Source organism: Dermacentor silvarum, chromosome 1 (genome assembly GCF_013339745.2).
Source record: "Dermacentor silvarum isolate Dsil-2018 chromosome 1, BIME_Dsil_1.4, whole genome shotgun sequence".
NCBI lineage: Eukaryota > Metazoa > Arthropoda > Arachnida > Ixodida > Ixodidae > Dermacentor > Dermacentor silvarum.
The window spans coordinates 180,314,442-180,336,296 of record NC_051154.1 but is presented as its reverse complement, the minus strand read 5'-3'; the positions used below and the strand labels follow the sequence as shown (position 1 = coordinate 180,336,296).

At 46.5% G+C, this 21,855-nt stretch overlaps 1 protein-coding gene across 15 annotated transcripts in view; it reads left to right on the top strand.

Moving 5' to 3' along the window:
* The window catches only part of LOC119436478 (CCR4-NOT transcription complex subunit 6-like), a 264,798-nt gene that overhangs the window by 206,986 nt on the left and 35,957 nt on the right, over nucleotides 1–21,855 (top strand). For all 15 annotated transcript variants that reach the window (XM_049658002.1, XM_037703331.2, XM_049658038.1 and 12 more), the window contains 2 exons: nucleotides 16,998–17,066; nucleotides 21,006–21,163. In XM_049658002.1, the coding sequence (XP_049513959.1) occupies nucleotides 16,998–17,066; nucleotides 21,006–21,163 (227 nt within the window). The remainder of the gene's footprint in view (nucleotides 1–16,997; nucleotides 17,067–21,005; nucleotides 21,164–21,855) is intronic.

Below are 21,855 nucleotides of genomic sequence, written 5' to 3'. Positions count from 1 at the left end.
GAAAGCGAAACTTGAGGCTAAATAAGGGTAATATAGGCGCCGATAACGAAATTAGGCATTTATAGGCATTTAGGCACAAACGCCAAAATATAGGCATTTATAGGCACTATAAAGACACTGTAAAAGCCCTTCTTAGCCTCTAATTCATGCTCATATATCAAAGTGGGGCGATAGGAGCGCAAGGAACAAAAAAAGACATTTGCCTAAAATCCGGTCTCTAGTCATGATAATGCTTTTGTGCATGGACAGCGTGCGGAAAACGCTGATGGATGTTAGGCATCTCCGCGAAGAAGCAAGATCTGCGAAGCAACATTTCATTGAAACTATTGGGTACACGTGCGACGCCATAACACACACGAACCGCCAGAGTGGTTGCAGGAACTTGGTGGGTTGGCCCCTCTGAAGGCCTTTTGAAATTAGTACAGTCTAGCCAAGGGTGTTGGGTGGATTTCTTAGCACCAAATCATCTTCCTTGTATTTGTGTAGGTATCGTCGCTGAGGAGGTATTACAGAAAATATTAGAAAGTAATCGTGGCCTAACGGTTAGAGCATCGAGCTGTGCTGTGTCAGAGGTTCGATCTCACGATCGCATACTTTTTATTGAAGAGGCCCGAAATGAGGCGAGACCGGAACCTACCTACCGCAAAAGTGCCTGAGATGAGCCAAAGTGTATTTTGCATTGGCTTCATTGTCTCTTGGGATTATATTGTCGTGATTAACAAGTATCTGCCCCCTCTGTTTCCCTTCTTCTCGCTCGCATTAAAGAGAAGAACACGATATATTTCTGTTGAGAAATGTTTAACCTTTAGACCTGCAGCCCCACTCGCACAGCTTAGTTGGTGTTCTGCCGGCGTTTAACGCGCGATTCGGAATTGTCTATTCTTCCTCTGTGCAGTTAAAATTGTTTAGAGGTGACTCATCGCCTTGTCGCACCATTTCACTTCCATGAATCACTCTGTTGTCGCGCCTAAATGATTCGGCTTTATTCTCTCTCGTGTGAAGTGTTCTTTTTCTTTCTTTTCCTTTTCATGTTTTGGGTCATGAGTGCGCATCGGCAGTTGATTGTCGTTCATGCTCCCGAGATATTAGACTTAGATTCGAGAATTTCCATTGTATGCTGTTGTCATTTTGGTGGATTGACGCTGACATGTAGAAACAGTTTCATTCGTAATTGATGGCAGTGATGATTGCTGGTCCAGGAATCACTCAAAATGATTATTAGTACTTTTTTTCGAAAGGGATCATTAAGTTTATTTTTGTCTGTGTTCCTGTACGAACGGAAACTTACAGAAACACCATAGCGCATCTGGGCAATTTACTAATTCACTGTAATCAGTGCATGCAGGGCGAAGCACAGCTGCATGTCAAACTCGGCGCTAATCAGTCGTATTGGTCCCGTTCTTTTCCCTCTTTTTGTGTCCGCGTTAAAAGTGCAAGATAACACGCTTATGCACACTCGCAGAGCTCCCAGTTCTTCCCTCGCCGTTTTGCTCAGCTTGGTGTATATTATTTACCATGTGCCCTACTTGAGCGCCCCTTCGTTCGTAAGCATGGTGCACGTTTCACGCGCGACCTCGCGCGCAGTTTAGGTAAACGCTTCAACGCTTCATTCATTAGCCGCGCACAGTGCAGATAACCGCGAACGCTGCCCTTTCAGCTCGTATCTCAGCCAGCTGCTTATATGCGCATTTCATTATTCCTGCGTGCGGTTCTGCATGTATGCGCTCGTCTTTAACGCCATGCGTGCCGCGGCGGCACGTATAGCGTTCGTGGGTCGAACGTGTCGATCGTGCTCGCATTGTTGCTGCCGAGGGGTCGGATGCCTCGGCACTGTGCCGCACAACCTTCTGCTTCCCATCGGAGGCCGGCGAGCAGCCGTCGCGGGCTTCCTTCCGAGGCGCTGCCCATTAGCCGGCCACTCGGCTCAGTGGGGAGGAAGTTGCCGCCAGGGGGGACGGAAGCGGCCGATTGTTCCAGAAAGGAGATGGTGCGCCGCCTCGAGCGCTTGGGAACACCGGGCGTGCGAGCTGGCCGCCGCGGAAACTCCGCTCTGCGGCTCCGTATTCGCTTGCGAGGGGCCGCGTGACCCACTGACCCACGGCGCGAATTCCGCTATCTCTATTGCGCCGCGCTTTTGAGACCCGTAGCATCGCGTCCTGCGAGCCGCGGAGGAGAAGGGTTCCGTTATCTCGAGTCCCAAGCAAGCTCCCCGCGTGTGTAATTTGCTGGGTCATTTTGGTCGGGTCATTCGTTGACGCTGCCACAGGGCGTGCCGCTACGTTCCGTGTACGAGTAATGGTAATATGCGGAGAAAATGACCGAGCTTGATACCTGGGCCCTCGCTATCTGCATATTCGCGTGGCTTGGCCCTTTCTGACATCAGCAGCGTCTTCTGCGAGAGTGATAGTCCTTCGTATGCAGTGTTTTTTGGCCGCACTCGTGCGCGTTGCGTGCACTAAAGAGTTCCGGCCATCGTTCAGCGGCTTTGTTCATACAAAAAGTTTGCCTCGGGGCGGCCCCTGCGGACGTGTCATCGTTTCGCGGCCGCTGTCTCTGCACATCCGCTTGCGGAAGGGGCGTGCCCCACCTGGAACCATGTCGAGGCCGCGTTCGCTTATTGCAACTGGCAAATATTTGTCACCTGGCGCGGGGTCAAGGTCGACCCTCTGGCGAACTGTCAGTGCAGCATCGAATGTTCGTAACGTCGCACTGCTCGACGAGTCCTGTCGAGTCATCTGGACGTGCAATGCTGCTGCCGCCGTGGCGGGCGGCGGTTCCCTCGGGGCTTCCCGTGTCTGCTGCATTGTGCCGTCCCGACTCCGCCGAGGCATTACAGCCTAAGCGCACGATTAAACAGGCAGGCGCTAATTTTCGTGCCTCTTGATGCAGTTCGATACGCGACGCGAAAACGTAAGCGCCAGAAGTGTTGCCTGCTATCTGCGCCAAGTGTGACAATGTATTGTATAGACCCGGAGGAGTGCACGAATCCCGTTCGCTGGTCGGTAGGTAGCTGGCTGTTGATGCGGGGGAGATTGTCGACTCCAAACGTAGACGAAAATTCATTGAGAGAACTGCATTAATCAGAGTAATGCGTGTGGTGGGTAATCGCGATCAGGCGAGTTGCGGCAAATTACCGAGCTTCTGGTATTTGCACTTTGGCAATTCTGCAGTGAGTCGTCTTAGAAGTATCGGCCGTGTCAGGATGAAACTTGATGGTATAGCATGGTAAAGTGTGTCTTGGTAAAACTTGATATAGTGCGTCTTGGGCGAAACATGGGTGCTTTTCGAGGGGCCGTATATAGAAAATTATAAAATTTGTCCAAAGTTGGGTTCTTCTCTATGCTTGTTGGGGGAATAAAAGTTTTGCCGCTTACGAAAGACGTTTTCCGGACTGGCGCCTTTCTTCTAAGCGGCGCTCGCGCCTAAGGTTTGACGCCTCAGCCACGTCAACGGGCCTTAAACATCGTATACGTCTGGTTAAAGACGCTCGTTTGACTTCACACTTCATCCGTCAGCTCCTCGATGTATGTATCACTCATCTGCATCGTAGCTCCCCGATGTATGTGTCACTCATCTACATCGTCTGCTCGCTATAGGTACTGACTTTTATGCTGTCTTCAGAAGCTGACTTTTTTTGCCGTCCACATCAGGATTGATGACATGGCGGATGTCCGGCGAAGACGGGAACGTCTGCGTATAGCTGTCTAGGGCCGGTATTCGGAACGCGCCCTCAGTCTTCACGTGTTGGTGTTGGGGTTGTGATTATTCAAGGTCGCACGAGTCTGTTGTGTTTTTGTTTGGTTCGCTTTCAATCTCCCCAATATATTACATACTGGCAAAGTAGGGAGATGCAGGAGGAGGAGGAGGAAATAACATAATAGTCTCATAGGAACTAAGGCCCCACTCTGGGCCTGGTAGGCTCTATATCCTCCTGGCCCAGCACATTGTTGATGGGCTGCACCAGGAGCGGCCACTATATTTTTTCGAACGGTCGTGGGTAAGTGGTCCACTCCCCCACCTACCGTCACTCTTGTTCGTTGGTAATTTATCGAAAATATTGTGGCTTTGAGAGCGGAGTCAGTCGCGGGTCACTCCCACAAAGTGCGTTTATTAGAACAATCGACTCGACAATGTTATCAGGTTGGGTAGCCTGTATACAGTTCCCCGTTAATATAATGTGTGATGGAAATAAGCAACGCAACGTATACGCAGACCATAGGACAGGAAGACACACACAAGCGCTAAATCAGCGCTTGTGTGTGTCTTCCTGTCCTATATACGGCCTGCGTAAAATGTGCGCTGTTTATTTCCATCATGTACATATCTGCAGTACCAAATCGCCCAAATGTCTGCTTTTATGAATATAATGTGTGAAGCGTGGGGTCAGTGTTCTTTTCGTATTGTGGAGGAGTCCTCTCTTGATTGTGTGTAGCATGGATGTGTGGAGAGATGATGGTATACCATGCATACCGCTGCTGTCGTCGACCACGCAACCGTTCTGAGGTGCGTTACTGCGGAGATGCACCCACGAACCGTGACAAGTTCGTATCTATACACCCAACCGCAAACTTTTTTTCGAAGTGCTTGTGCAGCAGAAGAATTAAATTACTCGCGCCCTGGTGGTCGCACGCAAAAGTAAAACTCTGCACATTCGAGTTCTAGATGCATGTGTTGACTTCGAGTAAATTTTGTTCGTTCGCAGCCCGTGCGTTCCGTAAAGTTTCGTAAAGCTCCCGCGCTTCGTGTGTACAGTATCGTGTTCTGCAGCTGTCTGCAGTATTCGTCTGGCGCTCTCTGCGGGCGACGCTTCAATAGAGCGAAATATATTGAAGGTATTTCTGTGCTTTACTCAAAAACAGCACTAGACTCCACGTCCCTTCTGTTGACTTCCGACAGTGAAGATTTTAAGAAATTGTTTTAATGGCGCTGTGTAGGTTAGGGGGTTACTTTTTTCTGTGACACATTATACTCAAGTCGGTGGACATTTGGGGCACGAATACAAAGTCGATCCGAATGGGTTGCGAGGCTTCGGGCGAAAAGAGCGATCCAGAACCAATTATCACCGATGTCAGCAAGGGCGATTATGGGAGCAGGGAACAAGCATTAAGAAAGAAAGCCCCCCCCCCCCCCCCCCCCCCCCCGTTTTTTTTAATTAAGAAGAGACACATTTGTATTTCATTCAACAAAACGAAAATTCCTAATCTATGCAATGCGATGCAGCTATTGAAGGCGCGCACGAATTAAGTTCGCCTGCTACTTCGATCTTAGGTGCCTGCTGCTTTTAAAATCCAGAAGGACACATATAGTGTGTGTTACATCGCAGATAAGTCCGACGCTGTAGCCTCGCCGAGCGAAGGGAGCGGAGATTCTGGGAGTGAAAATGGCAGAAGCGGTCTTTAGAGCTTAAGTCCCCAAGGGAATGCATCTAATCTCAGCGAGCCATCCTCCGCCGAGAACGAGGCAGGCTTTCCTCGCGCGGGCCAACGCCGCTCGGCCGCGCTTTCCCGCCGCCGGCGTGCCTGGGACACGAAGACGTCGTGAGCCCACGTGCGCCCGGCTTTCGCCGAGCGCCTCGCCGTTGAACGCTGCTTTGAAACCGTTATTAGCGCGCCTCGCATGGGCGGGATTTGCCGTTCGCGGTCCAGTTGTCGCGCTTTGTTTTCGGCCCCAAAATGTGCCGTCGCCCTCGATGGCTGGCGATGCGCGCCCGCAAGTCGTGACCAGAACAGGTTAGGCAATAAAATGGCCGCGCGAAGAGTTATCGCCCTGGTCAGACGCACCCGCTGAAACCATCGTCGTGGTGTAAAGACCGCGCCGAGCTCTGTCTGCAGGCTCGGTTGCAAACAGGTCGGCTATTTTATATTGCTTCCTTTTAGTTCGAACAGAATTATTGAAAATCGCCGGTGACAGTACAGCAATGTTCCGCCTTTCCAGGTGTATACATGTATATGGAGGCGGACGTTACTCGCGCCACAAATCTCGATGTCCTTGCAGTAAATTTAGAAGAAAACATCACTATATAATTAACCCTTTAAATAATCACTTCAAATTCGAAAGCGCGAAATTGAAGCCGAGCAGTGCAGTGAAGTCATGTCTTAGCAGAAACCTTAAGAATAGCGCCACTTTCGAGATATCCGTCCCCAAAATCTGCTAATGCATCGGCGTCCCACTTAAGATCATCCCTAAGTGCTTTTGGGAAACTGCTAATTGGAACACCTGTGCATTTTGTAGCACACTTTCGAGGTATCCGTCCTTAAAGGGCTATAGTCCTAGGATTTCTACTAAGCAGGCATGACGTCACCGTAGGTATCGGCTTCAGTTTCGCAATTGCAAGATGTACGCTTAATTGAATAGTTCAAAGATTAATTACAACTTATTTTAAGTTAGCTACCTGAACTTTGCAATTTCTCGTGCAGACGATTTCCGCTGCTTGTAAAGAAATTCACCTGAAAAGGCGGAACAGCGCTGTCATAGGCAATGTAAAAACAAATCGTATACGCGCCACCGTGCTTGGTTTTTCGCCATGCATGCTAACACTTTTGGCATGCTTTTATAAATGTGTGGCCCATCGTAAAAATGACCGTTAAACTAGTTTGTCGCTCATTGTCGCCGCTTGTGTGTGTGTGTGTGTGTTGTGTGTGTGTGTGTGTGTGTGTGTGTGTGTGTGTGTGTGTGTGTGTGTGTGTGTGTGTGTGTGTGTGTGTGTGTGTGTGTGTGTGTGTGTGTGTGTGTGTGTGTGATATTTTATTTATTGTGGTGTCTCAAGCGCTCTGTGGAACTAAGGACGCAGTACACACAAGGGCATTTACTGCACCTTCGTACAAAAATGGCAGCTAGCCGAACAAGAAACACAAGAAATAGAACGCGCTCAGGTTCGACTCCCCGCGGAGCGCACCGACGAGCGCGCGGTCAGGATCCGTGCCCGACGCTGTCCTCAAACCCAAGAAGAGGGAGCAAGTTCCTCTTTTGCTTATGTATTCACGCCGTCAGGTGTCCCTAGCACTAGCGAAAGAATGAAAACAAAAAACACACAAAAAAACAAAAAAAAAACGTGTATAGCATACCTGATTAAATCAAGCAGGCTAGGTGACCATTTGTCACCGCCCCGTTTCATAGGGTAACCGAGGGGCTCGATTTTTTGGTAATCATATAAATCTGACTAACAATGAAGCCAACAAGACAAGAAGCCAACAAACAATGACACCAAGGACAACATAGGGGAAATTACTTGTACTTACTAATTGAATTAAAGAAATTATAAATTCGTGAAAATGAAAATGGATGAAGAAACAACTGGCCGCAAGTGGGAAACGAAACCACGTCTTCGCATTACGCGTGCGATGCTCTTACCATTGAGTTACCGCGGCGCCGTTTTCCCATCCACCTTCTGGGGTATTTATGGTTTACACACACACACACACACACACACACACACACACACACACACACACACACACACACACACACACACACACACACACACACACACACACATACATATATATATATATATATATATATATATATCGCCGTTCATGGGTAACACAGGTAGCAGACATTTTTTTTTCTCTCCCCCCCCCCCCCCCCCATCGATGTCTCTTATTGACCTTTTTCGCGGCGATCCCGTGGGCGCTGCCATGTTTGATCACGTGGTGACGCGTCCATTACTTGCCTCAACTGCCTCCTTGTTTACAATGGAAATGTATGACGCCGGCGCGGCTTAGAAAACCTATGTTTTCGGAGATATCGTAGACGGTGACTAGGTGGACGACACGAAGCTTTGTTCACAGCTTTAGAGAACATGCAAAAGCGCTTTCGGAGCTGATTAAGCTATGTCGAAACGGCGCAAGCAGCGTATATGGTGCGTTTTAAAAACGGGGCTAAATATGTATTCCAAGCTTTCCGATTATGAATTCAGTCAGAATTAGTGTGTTTTGCTCTTTGTTCTTTATTCGCCAAATAATTTTGAAGCAGTGGCTTGTCAGTTTCTGACTCAGTGAAGTTCCTCGGTGCGGCCACTATCTGATTATTTTCTGCCTAATCGCTCGCGAGTGTGCTCAGTTCCGATAGATTTGTTCTTGCTGCGCACAAGGCTTGAAACGTAGCTGTTTTGTACATAAATTGTAATACCTTGTAGCAAATATATATTACAGCTAGTAACTCGCTTACTCTTGTGGACCGTCACGAAACATTCAGCTTCGACCATTCGTGCGCCATAGGCGTAGTGCGTCGTTTATTGTGCGTATACAGTGCGCATATATTCAAGTGTGCGCCCATTCACTTATTCTTGATACGTCGGCGATAGAGTGGGCGTAAGTTTTCCTGCCATTTGGGACAGATGTGTATAGATAACGTGCGCGAAACTTACTATGTCAGGAAGCGCGCCACTCCCTTTGTCATGGTGTAACGAGTGGTACTCACTCTTGCCGACGTTCCTGGGATGAAGCCCTTTCTTTGAAGGTTAGCGATACAAAGCTGGCAGATGAGCAAATTTCTGTATCCTCGAGGAAAGCCGTACATCACGAAGTGCCGGTAACACGTTCGGACAGTTGCAGCAGCGGTCCTTGTCTCGGTCGAATTTGGCCACACAGATTCATTCTATTCCCTAATTAACATGCCTGTCACTATTTTTGCAGCCAACTACTGCACACGTCTTCAATCCACATGATTCAATCTAGCATGATCGGATCACATTGTGTTAGCGAAAACTCAGTTGCGTTTCCGACAGCTGATCGCACAGAATCAAGGCAGAAGCGGTATTCGTATTCGTGCGCGGTCGCTGAGGAGAGGTATGGCGTGCCGCCGTGAGCGCCATCTCGTTTCTCTAAAACAAACTGCTCCGCGAAAAGGGTCAATACTTTGAGTTAAGCCACGGCTTGGTTGCACCGTGCTCATACATGCAGTTTGCCGGAAACATGCTCAGCGCGGACTTCGAAGCAGAAATGAGTGCATTGTCATTGCTGCCCGTGTGTTTTCTTTCTTTGATTCTTTATTTTTCTGTTTTCGCATGTTAGACTGTCCTGATCCGTCCGGCCTTCGTCGCAATGAAGACGCTGATGCCTAAATATCTAATAAGCGTATACGTCAGTGTACAAGTGAAAAGGCTACTTAGCTATTGCGCGCTGCGAAAGCTCAAATGGTACGGCCTGGCGAGCGACGACATGTTGATGCGTGAGCGCAAGTAGACACGCGTGGACGCTGAGCATCTCTGTACGTAGCTCCTTTTGTAAACGGTGCTCACTGCGAAAACTGTCAGCGGAGCCTTGTTCGAGGCTGCCTCACGATGTGCATCGGGCGGTCGGAAGGCTCGGCCGCTGTTCCCCTGATACGCCTTGTGGCCAGCGGCAGGGATCCCATTCCGGCGGCCTTGGTCGATCGCCTGTCGGTGCGCGTGTGCTGGGATGCTGCCGCCTAGTGGCCGTGACATTGCTCCGCAATCGTGACGGGGCTCCACGACCGGCCTTTCCGTGCTGTGTGTAGCGGCCTCATTTGCATACGCGATCCGTGTCAAGTTTCCAGCGCGTGCTTCACGTCCGCCCGGCCCCGCACGCCCAGCGCCATCGCATCGTGCCCGCACGCGCGCGTGTGGGACGGCTTCTTCCGCGTCGTTCAGCCGCCGTTTTCCCGGCACCCCCGTCCTTTCTTCCGCGTCTCGCGCGAGCTGCCCCGAAGCGTCCGTACGCTCACTCCAACTTGAGGTAACGGTTCAGCAGCGATAACTAAAATCGGCCGGTTTATATAGCGTCTGGCCCAAAGCGCAAAATCGCCACCACTGTGCGGACTCACTTTGCACGCCGCGAGACGTTGTCGCCACTTATTCAATCTCACGTCTGGCGCACGCATCGTCCTCGAACGCGACGAGACGATCAACATGTGGTCGTCTTCGATTTTGACTGCATGCATGAACTACATTGTGTACTTCCTCAAGCGCCTCAGAAATAGGGACGCGACGCATGTCAATACAGAGGTACGTGAGGTATTTTGTTGGCAAGCCAGACTTATCGTGCGGTTAGTAGTGTTATGACCACCCTGAAATTCAGCGTCGTAAGTCCGGGCAACGTTCCAGCTCGCTTTCCCTTAGAAAGCCTCACCCCTTCGGCCCTTGCCACGTCCTGAGCTAACCCTAGCAACAAAGCAAGCCACGAACGCGAGAAAACCATTCACATCACAAATCGACAAGACGACCAAAAGTCTGCAGCGAACACTTATTTGGGCATTGGCACCTCCATGGGCACACCCACCACCTCTTCCTGAGATGACTCCGACAACCAAGAAACCACGAGGGGTAAAACCTTTTCTATGGAGGCCCCTCCCCTTTCCTTGACAATCGACCTCTCCACCAATTGTCTCGGCTATAATTGGGAGGTTATTTAAGGCCTACCTGTCCCCCGTGTTAACCAGAACCGCTTTAGACTCTGATTTCGTCGTCGTCTCCTTATCCCTGCGGTGAAGACCCACCTCGCCTGGTCCAAGTCATATCAGTAGCAAGATGTGGAAACCTGCTGTTTGGTCATGATGTTTTTCTGGGGAAAGGCCAGTTCGATCTCCCATTGGAAAAGCGTACCATACAAACTGGCTGCGAGTACGCTGTTGGATCGGACAACTCGCCAAAGCGCCTCAAAGGCGTGAAAGACATTTCCAAGTGCAATGTCTGCAGAATGGGCTCCCATTCGGCGTGCAGAATGCAGACCTGCCAAAACCCAGCGTCGAGCAGGAAAAAATAAATAAATGAAGGAGCAACGAGCAGTTGTAAGAGCCCGGAATGCAGCCGCAAATCGTCGCAGCTGGAGAGAAGACACAGCGCAACTTGCGCAAGGGCGCAAGGGGCAGAGGTCATGAGACGGAGCTGCGAAGGCTCTATTTATTGGATAAAAGTGGAGTCGAAAAGGCGTATGCAGAAAGACCTGCCCTATCGAGAAACTCAGGCGAACTGTTTTGCAGGATGTAGATGCAGATTTTAAAATAACTCTTCAGACTGATGTTAAATATAGATAGAGTGATAAACTGCAGCCCTGAATATTTGTCGTCAGATCACCTGAACAAATGGGTGATGATACGTCCACCACATGTCAGCGCAGCGCAAGTTTCCTGTGATTTCCTGCGTTAGGCAGATTTTTAAGGTCATGACGTGCCTGCCTCTATACTGTTGAGCTACGTGCAGGTTTTGAGCGCGTGCAATCTCGCAGGCCATGTACCGCCCTCAGCGAGTCGGAAGGACGTGAAGAAAGGGCGCTTCACTCCCACCGACAATAGAGTTATACTGTATGTGCTTTAAAGGTAGCCTTTGGTAGCATATACAGTAACTCTAACCAACAGCACAAGAATGTTATTGAGGATGGATGGATGCACGGATGAATGGGCGGGCAGACGAACAGGTGGGCGGGTGGGTGTAGGGTGCCTCGATGTCCGCCCTGGCATCGAGGCACCCTAGGTGGGTGGGTTGCGCATGCCGTGGTGGGCCTTTTTCTTCTTGCATATGTATCACCCGTGCAAGCATGCTGGTCGGTCAGTGCACGAGAGAGCAAGCAACTGTTTCCTCCTCCATCGCTTCCTTTCCCCCACCCGCTAAGCACTATTTGTAGAATAAATGAAATAAAATAAATGAAAACGAGAAAATATTATATTCACTAAATCTGGTATTAGAAGTGCAAGCCACAAGCGTGTTCTGGCGTTGGAAACCGACCACACCACTGCTGTCGCAGAGGGACTGTTAGGCGCTGCTCTTGGGAGAGATACTTGTCGGATGGGTATTTGGGAGATGTGCATTCTCATGATGGCACTCCTGATTCGCTGTCGCCAGCTGTAGCCTCCACTCCAGCGCTTATACGTCTAACAATAACATTTAACGTAATACAATGCATTCATCTCACTGTACATCTAGAGACGTGAGGTAATCTTGTCGCATGTTAGACCAATTGAAGGCATACGAAAGAACTAGGTGTGCCGCATTTTCATCACGGCATCTATGTGTCTACGTGATTTTACGCCGCGTATTGCCCACGCCGAAGTAACTGCACCGTAGAACTTCTAGCACAAATAGATGCGCCTAGGGAGATGTACAGCCATTGGATTCGCCATTGCATTGAACTATGACCCAACTGGGAGACTTAATTTTCTTACGACGCCATGTGACCTCAGCATCATGTACATGTGTTAAAGACTGCTTCGAGCCGAACTCGACCCCTCAAAATGTGCACTTGTGTTGTAATTGGCCCACACTCATGCCAGATGAAGATGGAAAGCAAAATTCATTGCTGCTTAGGCATACTATGCCATCCATTATTCTGTTAACTGTCAAGGGCGGATCCATGGTGGCACCAAGTGTGGGGAAGGGGGTTGTCACGTAAACAAGTAAACTGTGGAGGTTACTGCAGTGGATGGTAATCTGTTGTGCTTTCGCTCTTTTCTAGGGCATGCGACACTGCATACTATGTGTGCATGCACACTTCATGCCCCTGCATTTTGTCGGCACATTAATTTTTAACTTACAATCTTTATGAAGACATCAAAATACTAAATGCTTGCATGCACACTTCATGCCCCTGCATTTTGTCGGCACATTAATTTTTAACTTACAATCTTTATGAAGACATCAAAATACCAAGTGCTGGCATGTTTCGAGCAATGTAGGGGCCTGCACACCCAGTGCCCCCACCTCTGAATTTGCCAGTGGTACCTGTGGTTTGAATTTTAACGTTGTTCTTATAGGACATAGTATGGCATGTTGCTTGCCTTTCACAAATGCCTTCAACGCCTTCACTTGCTTTCGTTGGGTTGGTACGTTTTTTAACTTAAGCACTTTCCTTCATATAGCCCCATACTGGTAAAGTGAAGAGCCAATAAATCTCTAATTTAGAGCTATCTTTGTGGCAGCTTGTGTCCTGTGTGACAAATAGTACTAATTCATGTACATGGGCTTGAGCAGCGGTGCTGTTTGAAATAGGGAAATTAACTCTAAAAACACTTCAGGTGGTTCTGCATGAGTGGCCCTGCCCTCTGCCGAGCAGTAACCCATCCCTCTTTAAGAATATACAGGCCTTTACAGAATGAAGGTATTCAATGACTCATATGCTTAGGTTCTTAGTCACTTCCACCTCAACACTATATTTTCACTGCCACTTTAATGGGCTTTCAGCCCTTACTGTAGGATTTATTAGAGTTTGCATTCACATCTAATTTAGAGTTCCTTTAGTTGCATCATGAGTGCGCTGCAGAGGTTTGACAAGGCCAAAATCTTAGGCAAGGATATCTTTTCAGCTTTCACACTTTTGTAGCTCACCGTTTACATTTCTTTTACTTTCTGGCTACCTTTGGTTCATTGTTAATAAACATTCACCTTAATGACAGCCAAAGTGACAATAAAGGCTACGAGAGCAGTTTGGGCTTGTTGGTATATATAATGACAGAAAAATAGCATAAAATGAGACACAGCCACAGGAAGTGAGACACACCAGTGCTAATGATAGCACTGCTGAACAAATGCGATGTTTATTCGTGTTAGTTGTGGAAAGACTTCCTCTGGCCTTTGGTTTTGAGAGAGTCAGCCAGACAGATCAGGGCTGGCCAGTGCTGCCAACTGTAGGGAAATTTCTCTGAATCTAGGAATTTTAGCATTGTTTAGGGAAATAGGAAAATTTGTTCAAATTTAGGAAAAATTTTAGGCTGTTGCATTGAAATAGTGAAACTGCAGACACAACAGTGTGTTTTGATTTCAGTCGCTTGCAAATCACCTTCGCATCAGCATGAGAACTATGTCTTTCGATTGTACATCAGCGCAGTGAACGCATCTCGCCCAGTAAACAAGTCTCTGGATGCCCTGGCCACTTATTTGTGCCTCTAGCTGAGCTGTCATTGTCTATACACTCTGAATGAAATATTTTTCTGTAACCGGCAAAACAATGTATGCCACATATCTTCGTGCAGTGCTGCAAATGGCATGGAAGCATGTAAATGTGGTGGTGCTATGTCAGTACATGGCATTAAAAGAAATATTCACACCTTTTACATCGGTGTTGTGAAGTAGCACATTGTTTTGACGCTGTAGCCTTTTATAAAGGAGGTCCAACGCCCATCCTCCTTACAATTCGAATAAGGTTCCGTGTAATCTTGGTACATTAGTCTACGTGCAAAGCAGCTTTGGACAACAACAAAGTATATACATGTTCACATCTTCTGTGAGTATTGCGTCAAGCAGGAGGCTGTGTTGTTAGCAGAACAGCTTGCACTGCGACATTATTTCAGCTTGAGTCCAGTGACTTCATTATTTGAATATTTTAAAAAGAGCTTGAAAATAAATTTTAACTATAAAATTTGCAGTATGTTTGTGAAACAAACTAAATTATATCATTACAGAAATTACATTGACAAACTGAACAACCACATTTTGCACAAATATAGGGAAATCTAGGGAAATTTGTGTCCGATTTGAGGAAAAACTGGCTTTGGAGGTTGGCAGCACTAGGGCTGATAGAAATGATGGACCACTTATTACACACTCTCCTAAGCACCTTTGGTCATTGCTGCCTCTCTGTCACACATGCTGTCAAAGGAGCTAATGTAGCAGGCATATTTCTTATTGTCTGTAGTTATAGGCTGTTTGAAGTAGCTAAGAGCACATGGCCCTGTCTGGGGATATAGCATTGGTAAGCTGTCAAGGGGATATGGCATTGGTAAGCAGTCACATGTTTGTAGTGGGATATATGGGGTGCAATTTCCAGAAGGAACTGTGCATTTTGTAGAGGGGCTGTAAAATGGAAGGCATGAGTTAAATTTCAGCCACATCACATGAAATGTAGCCAACAAAATGTGCACTTAAGCTTGTTTCATGCCATATTCCTTATTAAATGGTCACTGGTGAGGAATATGAAGTTAAATTGTATTAGTAAATAATAATTCTGCAATGACAACGGCCACTGTTATCATAAAAGGTGCTTCAATAAGCCCGAAAAGACACAAAAATAAGACTGGGGGTGATGCCACCCTGAAGCTAGCTCCAGCACCAACTTGCTGTGATGTAATGAATTTTGATATTATCTGTTGTGTCTAATTAGCCTCTTCTCGGTAAAGAAGGACTACAGTTTATTCTAAAGGAACCATAGACAAAGCCTGGCAAGTTTCAATAACTTTTCCTGCTCCAAGATGACCCAAATAAAATACTTCAAAATTTGTGACATCATACTGATGTACTGGTGCTGTGGTTCCCACACAAAATTCAAAAAATAAATGTTCCGCCTTCACTTGCTCCATTACTAATTTGCCCTCTCTGCCAAATAACTGAAACAAGAGTTTTGAAAGAAGACTTTTACTGTTTAAACAGGATTATCATTGCTCTTTAGTGTCCTCTTACCGTGCAATCACTGAAGCCAGAATTCATTCTCATGGCCTCAGTACAGTCGGTAAAACATTGCTGAAAGTGTAAGCTGCAGTGATATTCTAGCTGCCTAGAGTGGATTGCTGGTTTCCTTACATGCTCTACACATTGATGTAGGGCATATGAAGGCAGACCTGTGGATGCCAGCAGTTGCTCTTTTAATGGGCACCTATCCTAGGCCGGTATTTTGTAGCGGCACCTTTAATGTCATAATGCCTTTTCGCGCTTATCGTGCTTTGTCAGTGGTCGGAGCAACGGTCCGCTCGCATTATCAACGGGATCAGCCGGCTGTGAGCGGTGGATGAAAAGACTTGAGTAGAATAAGTCATAATGCCTTGCTACAAAATTGTGGCCCTAGTTAGCACAAGTGGCTATGACAGCACTGCTCTTATCAAGAAGTTGTGCATGCTTGCAGCCAGTTTACTCTACTAATGGGCTCTGATACATCTGCTTGAAATTTAGTGTTGTACTACTGGTTGCTCATCCACTGTGCCTTTGTTTAGTGTTCACCAAAAAAGGGCGCCCCCCTGACTACAGATATTGTAACTGTGCCAAAGCTTTTTAATCGTTTTTTGGACTGTACACTTTTTCACACATTAATTTGCCTAAGAAGGCACTTACATGAGCAGATTTGCTATTAGCATCCTACTCTGTGTATTTCTGGACCATACCCAGTTATGACTCCGCACATCACAGTGGGTATGATTTCCAGCTTGCTCCTTAGTTTTTCTCCTGGAACTTTTTCTTGAGATAGCAATTATATGGACACTCCAGGCACATTTCTGCCGTTGCCGTCGTCATCGCCGTGAGGTTTCGTATAAAGTCCACGGGCGATAAATTCCGCGCCGCACACCGTACGCTGTATGTGCAACTGAAAGCATACGACGGTGAGCTGTCAATCGCGGCTCGCGCACGCAAGGGGTGGAAGTGAGAAGTGCGCAGTCTTCCAGTAGCACACAACGCTCCAGAAGGAGGGTAGGGAGGTGGAGGGGCCCAGCTTTGCTGCAGCCGCGAGCGCCTGCCCGCGCAGCTGTATCTTGAAAGCCATCTGCGGCGGGGGCAGAATCCGCCCTCCCTGTGTTTTCACGGCTAAGATTGCGATGATGCGAGCGCTGGCACCAAGCTCAATTCGCTCGCTGCTGCTGCTGTGCTGACTCACTCCAGCGTTTTGACAGCAAGCTTTCGCTGTCATCGAGTGAGATGCGTTCATGTTTGCTTGTGCGCGCGTGACACCATGCTTGTTAAGATAGTTAGTGTGCCTATGTTTACAAGTTTATACGACTGATAAAAATACTATCCTTACTTTATATATAGCGGTCCACTAATTTGCTATCGCAATCGATGCTTTGTCTTTCGGGTGAAATTGTGACTTTTTTTATAGCTGGCTCCATTTCCTCCTTTTATTTTTCTCAGACTGCATTTCGCCTCCAAAAGTGCCAGGTACTGGTAGATACAATCATTAAGATTTGCCAACACACCAAAGTTGTTACCATAAGCATTCATTCAATCTGGTCAATGCTTTTTAATGCAAGGAGTACCTCAGCATGTTTGATTCATTAGCTGTGCATTGGTTGCATGGAGGGAGAGCTGAACATTCAGCTAATAAGAATTGTTTTCTTTTTTGTAGTTACTGCGGTGCAACCACCGCAGCGGCCATGGGTACAAGTGGTACAGCAAATGCGATCTCAGCCTACAAGTAAGTAACCTGGCCTTGGATTCCTTTACTCATTTTATCTCTCTCCCTCTGTTTGTTTTTTTGTTTTGTTTTTTTTATTTTGGGGGGGGGGTGCATGGCATGCTTTCTAAGGTGCATCTTGAACATCCTAACACCACTGCTCCATCGTTGCAGTACTAGATGGTATATTCACTGGAGAAACTGGATACTATACTGAAGATTCTGATGTATTACATACTGCAGTCGAAGCATCACAGCTTCTCTTGCCCCAACTGAAAAAAAAAAAGAAAAAAAAACTTATCAGTCACATGAGGCTAACCCTTATGTAGATTATGAAGCTCAGAAGTGTACCTGTCTGCACACAACGTGGTAAAAACTTCAGCAGTAAATTGGCTATTGCATGTTTGCTATGTATTACCAGCATTTAGGAATGTGAATCGAGTTGCTGACGGTGCGTGCCCAGCATAAAATGTAGATTTGAAGTTGCATGTACTATAAGAGCACAAAGCTGTCTCAGTTAAGTGGTACTAACATAATATTTCTGACAGCTTTTTTTTTTTGCCTTAAATGAAGGTTCTAGACCTCTCAACCCTAGAAAAAATAGTGATAACCTGTAGAGCGCCATAAATAATTTAATATAATGACTTTTCTATAGCCAGTTCTGGTTTCGTTTCGAGAAGGATACAGTATGTGGTCTTGGGAGCAATACATTGCAGCCTTTTGGCACTCGCTCCAGCAAACTCGGTCATCTGCTACACTGCTACTTGTTGTGAGGCCCGATGTAGCGCATTAGTGGACGACCAAGCAAGCTGGAGTCAATCTCAAAACGTCGTGATGTCACGGCACAGTAGAATCGAAACTGAAAGTGGCTGTAGAAAATTTAGTATAATAATTTAGTCAGTGCACTCTGAGGTATGCCAGAATTTTTTTCTGGTGTTTAGAGGTCCCAGACCTCCATTTAAAGCAAAAAAAAGAAAAGATGAGTAAAAAGTATTGTGTCAGTAGGGGGACACGGCCCATGAAAAGTGAACTTCTGAATCGCTGTCTCAATTTTAATAAAAAATTGGAAGGCTTGTTTAGAGCAATAGTATAGGGCCAGGTGCCAAATTTTATCATTATAAAATAATTTATCAGAGTTATACCTTTTTAAAGGTTCAAGTGACTAAGGTTACTCACAAAAACTACCATTCCAATATGGCAAGAAAGTTTAGCAATTTTGTACCTGATATAATATTAGGAAGGCCCACACTATGCTACTTGGAGCCATTTTTTATATATTATATTTCAGTAGATTTTACAGAAAAAAAAATGAATTTTTCTACGGGAAAGAAGGCAAGAATTTAAAAATTTAAGACCACAATAGCATTCTGCATAAAATTTCACCCAAGAAATATCCTTACAAACAAGTCTGCCTTGTCTTATATAAATGCGATAGTTTTTGCTTACGTGAATTTCAGTACAGAACACAAACTCTCCAGAAATGGCTGCGAAAGTTGAGAAGTGTGCTATTTTGACTTCATTGCACATATTTCCTCTAGAATATCCCAGGGCCATCCATGGGGCCTTCTTGTATTCTGCGTTCTTCTGCAAAAATGGTGTTGAGCTTCTGCTCCTTTTTGATAACTTTTGCACACACTGTTGCATTTGTTCTTACCATGGATGAGCATTCTTCTAGGCTCTTTTCCAAATGGCATGCTGTGTGTGTGCCACAAGCAGTGTCCAACTTGTGAAGCACTCTCTGAATCCCATTTAGGCCAGCATTCTAAGACTGCCAGCACTGTGGCCATTCAAAATACCAGCGCTTGCCAAGCAAACATGTCCAGCATCAAGGAAGAAGATGCTGCGTAAATTTCCTGTGGTGGCTTGGAAATCCCGGAGCATGAGTAACTTTTGCACACAGTCGGTCACCCGCCACAGGTTGCACCCCTTGGCTTTATAGAAAAAAAAAATTACACTTTCCTGAGCTGTAGCATGTGCTGAACTTCGGGGACATTTTACAGATGTAAATGGGCAGACTACAACTTGTGAAGTGCGGGGTCTCACACATGCTCTTGGGACAAAGGAACGACAATACAGTAGTGCAAACAATCAAAAGGGCATTTATTGCACCTTTCATACACTAATAAACACTAGCCGAATTACAACCAATAGAACATTCACACGGGCGCGCGACAAATCAAGGAAGTCCAACTCACCGCGACCCGATAGCGAGCGAATACGTTCGCCCCATGCTATGACACCATCGCCTAGTCGTTCACGTGTGCGGTCACGCGAACAGTGGCGCGTTCGAACGATCCGTGTTCGTCCATACCGGTGCCCCGCTCCGAGCCACGCGACACGTCTCGCGAAGCGTGGATCGGCGTACGCACGGGACGTCTGCGTCGCTCACCGATCCCAACCCAAAGAGGAAGCGCCCGCGACCTTTCTCTCCCAAGTCACCCCGCCGTTCGGCGGCGTTAGCATCACGACACTTGCGCCATCTCTCGCAACGCGCCGCAACCACTACGACCGCCTCCGCCGCCCAGCCACGCAGTGAAGCCGGATCACAGGAGACGCGTGAGAGTCGCGCATCCCCACAAAAGAGACCGTGGAGCATAACATGCACCAAAAATGGCAATCAAGAACAGTTTGAAGTCGCAAAGCCACATGTGGCAGTAAATTGTAGTCAGGTGACACCGTCTGCACCAATAGTGCCTTGAGTTTCGCCTTGTTTGCAGTCACTGCTCAAAATTTGTTGCTTTTGTTCTCATTCATAGGCCTTTGCACACGTCTTGTCAAACCCTTGGTGCCACTGCTTGAGCTTATAAAAAAAGAGAGGAAATACAACCTTTACAGTGATGGTAGGCATTTTATACTAGTGTTCTTTTCCTCGCATCACAATTGCACTTCTAAAGCAGTGGTCATGGACACATTTGTTTATCTGAGGCTCCAACAGCCCATCTAAAAATAGAAATTCTTGCTTTATTACCACGCACATGTAGCTGAAGTTTTTCTCACACATTCTTGAATACGTAGTTAGGGTACCGAAACTGCAAGAAACTTGAGAAGCATTTTTTGGACAGAAATTTAGATTTTTTGCACCGTGTCCCCCCTTAATTCAGTGCTTCACTCTGCCACATTGCATCATTGCCACCAGCATGTTGCTTTGAGGCGTTCCGTCTTGAGGTCTTGAATATGCACGGTACTCATCTTACTGTACTGCCATCTCAAGTTTTCACTATCACTTGAGAGTAGGCTTGGAGATGCCATTATGGTACTTTATTAAGCTAAGAAATTCACTTTCTTGCTCATTTAATCAGCTGACATGCTTGTGTTAGCATTCTTTAAAGCAGACTTTTCTGTCACACATGTGTACAGAACATAAACATGAGTGCTGTGTAGCTTTTCATACAGGCACAAGCACAGTAGCGTGATGCATCAGCAGCACATTAAAATCTAGGTGAAAATTATACTACACATAATTTCGAGTGTTCCCAGCAGCTGTGGCCTTACAAATACCCACACTTTCATAAGGTTGAGTTGTAAACAGAATGCAGTGTAAATTATTTAAAGCAGAAATTAGACGTGTAAAACTCAATCTTCTTACACGTCAAATGCTGCCAGTGTCACTATGGTGGTGTATAATCTGCTCGCATGAAGTGACGATTGTGGAAAGAGGGAACAAGTTCTGCTTTGCATAGTGAGAGTCAGAATGGAGTTGTAGAATGTGTGAACATGTGCCTTGCATCATGCGCACTTTGAATGTAAGTACCACCATTGTAAGGGTAGAATTTAAGTTATGTGAGTCTGCCTGCAGAGTTTTGAATTTTGCCTATTGAGATGGATGCAGGCTGCACACCTGGCTCAGCCTGGCATGTCAAATCATTAAATTGTAATGCTGCATGTTCCCACCTCTGTTTCTGGCTGTGGCTGCTGGAAACATATTTTTGTGTGTTCAAAATGTTTGCTCTCCTTTTCTAGCTGCATTCACGGTGATGTGCTACAATGTGTTGTGCGACAAGTATGCCACGAGACAAGTGTATGGGTACTGTCCAGCCTGGGCACTTAGCTGGGAGTATCGCCGAAAAGGAATAATGGATGAGATTCGGCACTATGCAGCTGACATCATCTCTTTGCAGGTAATGTTCTAAAATGGCTCCTGAGAATTTACATCCAGCATACATACATCAGTGTGTAATGTATAGCTGGGACCTGTCATGAAGCATCGTGTTCTGATTTAGTGTGATAGACATACTTATCATAACATAGCTGGCTCTCATTCTCTGCTAGCTTTAGACTGCATTATAAAGGTATTGCACTGCTTACTCGCATTGCTTTTTATGCACCATAAATATGAACATACCCCTGGTATACTGGGTGTCCCACAGAACTTGAGCCAAACAAAAAATATGCAAATGCCAGATAGCTGGACGTGCTATCATCTCAATACGTGCTACATAAAAGCCCGCGAATACACGCAAAATTGCCGTGCGACTGGCCGCTTGAGGCACTTTGCGTGTATTCGTGGGCTTCTTTCATGCTTGGAAAAACACTTTTATCTAGCACATATTGAGCAACAGAAAGCTGTATTAGGAGTTTTTCATGTTGCTTTACAATTTTCTCATTGATGCTTTTCATCTAATTATAATAGATGAGAAGGTGATTAATTAATTAAGACTAACATGTAATTAGGTGGAATGCAAAAATAATCTGAGCATCTCCAAGCAACAGCAAACAACATGACCTTGGTGTCCAGCTATGGGGAATTCGCACATTTTTAAAACTTGGCTCAAGTTACGTGAGACACTCTATATAACTACAGCATCTCTTT